We start from the raw sequence: 2,899 nt of genomic DNA on the forward strand, positions 1-2,899 counted from the left end.
TATTTAATAGCAGAAATAACATTTTAGGTAAAAGCTCATTCTTATATCGCAGTAATATTAGTTTCATTTACATTTATGTAAGACTTATTTTAAATACCACTTATGAAGTTTAAACTAAAAGTAGTTTGACATTGAAATTATTAAAATCAAGTAATTTTCCGTAAGAATATGAAAAAATCGAGATCGTATTTAATGATCGGCCGAAATCTGGGCTTCTTAAATGTACCTCATTTTGTTGTTTATTTGCTCTCTCAAAAATTTTATCAATTCAAATTTTATCAAATGAATATTTTTTTTTTAAGCGAAACTGATTAGAAATTGTAAGGAGAAAAAATAAGTAAACCCGCAGTAACAGTATTTTAAAAATGGACAAAGAAAGTGGGAGTGGAAAATAATTTTTTTTTATTATTTTTGTTGTTAATATAAACGCCGAAAGTATATTTATTTATAGAATATTTATTATTTATTATTATTTACTTATAAAATATGATAACCTACAAGGGGTAGATCTAAACCTATTTTTTAAGTTTTTAATTTAAAAAAAAAAATTATAATTTTAGTTTATAAGTATGTGATATATAAACTATATGTGATTTATTCGATATATACCTTTTGTCTTTTTTTTAGTTACCAATTTTAGTTATATTAAATTAAAATTCCCTTTAATTATTTCTTAAGTCATTTATACTTTTCCAGCCAATGAAAGATTTTTAGGTTAGAATAAATTGTGATGAACCTGAACTATGATATTTAAATAATTCATCACTTTCTAAATCTATATAATTAAAAAAATTTGTAACGTTTAGATTACCTGTATAAATAAATTCTAAATTGTGAAACCTTGACTTACTACCATTGGCCAGTTTCTTATGTGACGTTAAACAAATTCAAAAAAGCGAAATTTATATGACGATCATATAATTCCAGCCAGCATTACAATCTTGGTGCGAAGCAACAGGAACGTATTATATTAAAAGGTTATCATTTCATGTTGCGTCATCATTTTTGTTCCATGTACAGTAACTAATTGTTGAATTAACAACTGGACTGATATTATATTATTTTATTTTAAACTATAACTATATAAATAAATAAATAAAAAAAAACGCGAGGATTTTTTTTTTCTTAAAAGAAAAATTTTTTATTTTGGCACGCTTTTCTTTATTCTTTATAAAGTGACGCAGTATTTGTAAATAATTTTGTTATTTATTTTATACAATTAAATTTGATGTTGATTGACGCAAAAAAAAAACGAAAAACGTTATAATGAAAATAAAGTGGTAATATGAAAAAGAACTCAGATTTGATTTTTTTTTTTTTATTTAATCTTTTGCCAAATTTTATTGCTCAAAAACTATGGTTTAAAACAATCAAACATTGACGATATACTATTCTATTAATAGTAGATAAAAAAGGTTCTATATAACGAATTATTTAATTTATAATAAAAAGGGGGTAATATGGAAAAGAACACAGATTTTTTTTATTTAATCTTTTGACAAATCTTTTTTGCCAAATCTTTTGAACAATCAAAATTTAGCCGCCATTGAAGCTGATTGACATACCGATACGTAAATATATATGTAGTACGTATTTATTTACTATATCTATTTATTTATTTAATAAATTTTATTGTATTATAGCAAAAGTTATAAAATTAAATAAATTGTTCGTTTATGAAGAAATTTCGAAAATTTTGGAAATTGTGTTTGCTGACGATGTATATCTATTTTAATTGAATTTTAAGAATTTTCCGAAAATTAGTTTTGCCGGGTTTGAGTATAATCAGATTTTGCACACTATCAAGTTAACGATGGATGTTTCGGTTATAAAAGCGAAGAAAGATCGAAAGAATTAAATATTTGAATATCATAAACATCTTAATATTTATTATAATGATGTCTAAAAGAAATTAAGCGTCCCGTTAAAAATTTGATCGGTAAATGAATCGGTAGTGACTTGTACGGGTAATTGTAAATATCTAAATGGATCTAATACTTGCATTCTACGTTTCAATTCTCGTCTGTTTCGACGTCCACGAATATATTTTGATAAATAAGATCGAGATGAAGTAGTTGAAGCACCAAGTTGGTCGTTCATAGAGGAGTTAGAGAAATTAGATTCTGTACGATGTTCCATTATGTATAGTTTTTTATTAATAAAAGGCTATAGTACCGTATATACAGTAAATAGTCATAAATATAATTTTAGAGAGAATCTATATCTTTAATATAAAATATTGAAATTTCAGTTTACTTAAAGAACGAAAAAAAATCTGTCAAAGCCAAAAAAAAAAAATTTTTTTTTTTCATTTTTTAGGAAATGGAGAGACTATTTATAATAAAATTTTTGGTACATTTTATATTTTTAATATATAAATATAAAATTACATCACTAAATTTCCAGGCAGGTCGGCAACCATTATTGGACATATGTCCACTAACTGTCCATTGACGGACCCTCCGTAGGTTGGACGTTATATTATGTACGTCCATAAACCGTCAATTTCAGGTATATGGACGTTCGATCTGTTGAAAAAATTATTTAATATTAAATAGTTAATTTAATATTAAATATTTTAATAATATTTAATATATATAAACTTATACTTACCTTAGGAATCGAACCTAGGACCTGAGGTACTTGTTTTTCGTGATCTAATCACCTAGACTATTTAAACTTTTAATTTATAATATATATGTTTTTGACTTATTTAAGTTGAAACCATTAAGCTACTAATACTAATAAAAATGACGACCCTTTAAAATTTCGGTTATAAGACAGTATTGTCTGGTTACCGTCCGAAATCATGATAATTATACTGATTAATAAGTTAATAGTCCATTAACAGTTATTGGACACATTTTTCGTTAATTTTACGTAAAAATCTTAACGTAAA

At 24.5% G+C, this 2,899-nt stretch overlaps 1 protein-coding gene across 1 annotated transcript; it reads right to left on the minus strand.

Annotated features, from left to right (window-relative positions):
* Positions 1-1,902: 1,902 nt before the first annotated feature.
* Positions 1,903-2,139, minus strand: OCT59_026501 (uncharacterized protein; the record flags this gene model as incomplete). Its single annotated transcript, XM_025324251.2, has 1 exon — positions 1,903-2,139. One exon carries the CDS (start codon positions 2,137-2,139, stop codon positions 1,903-1,905), a length of 237 nt encoding a protein of 78 aa, XP_025187295.2.
* Positions 2,140-2,899: the final 760 nt, after the last annotated feature.

The sequence above is a fragment of the Rhizophagus irregularis genome, chromosome 6 (genome assembly GCF_026210795.1).
Source record: "Rhizophagus irregularis chromosome 6, complete sequence".
In the NCBI taxonomy this organism is placed as follows: domain Eukaryota; kingdom Fungi; phylum Glomeromycota; class Glomeromycetes; order Glomerales; family Glomeraceae; genus Rhizophagus; species Rhizophagus irregularis.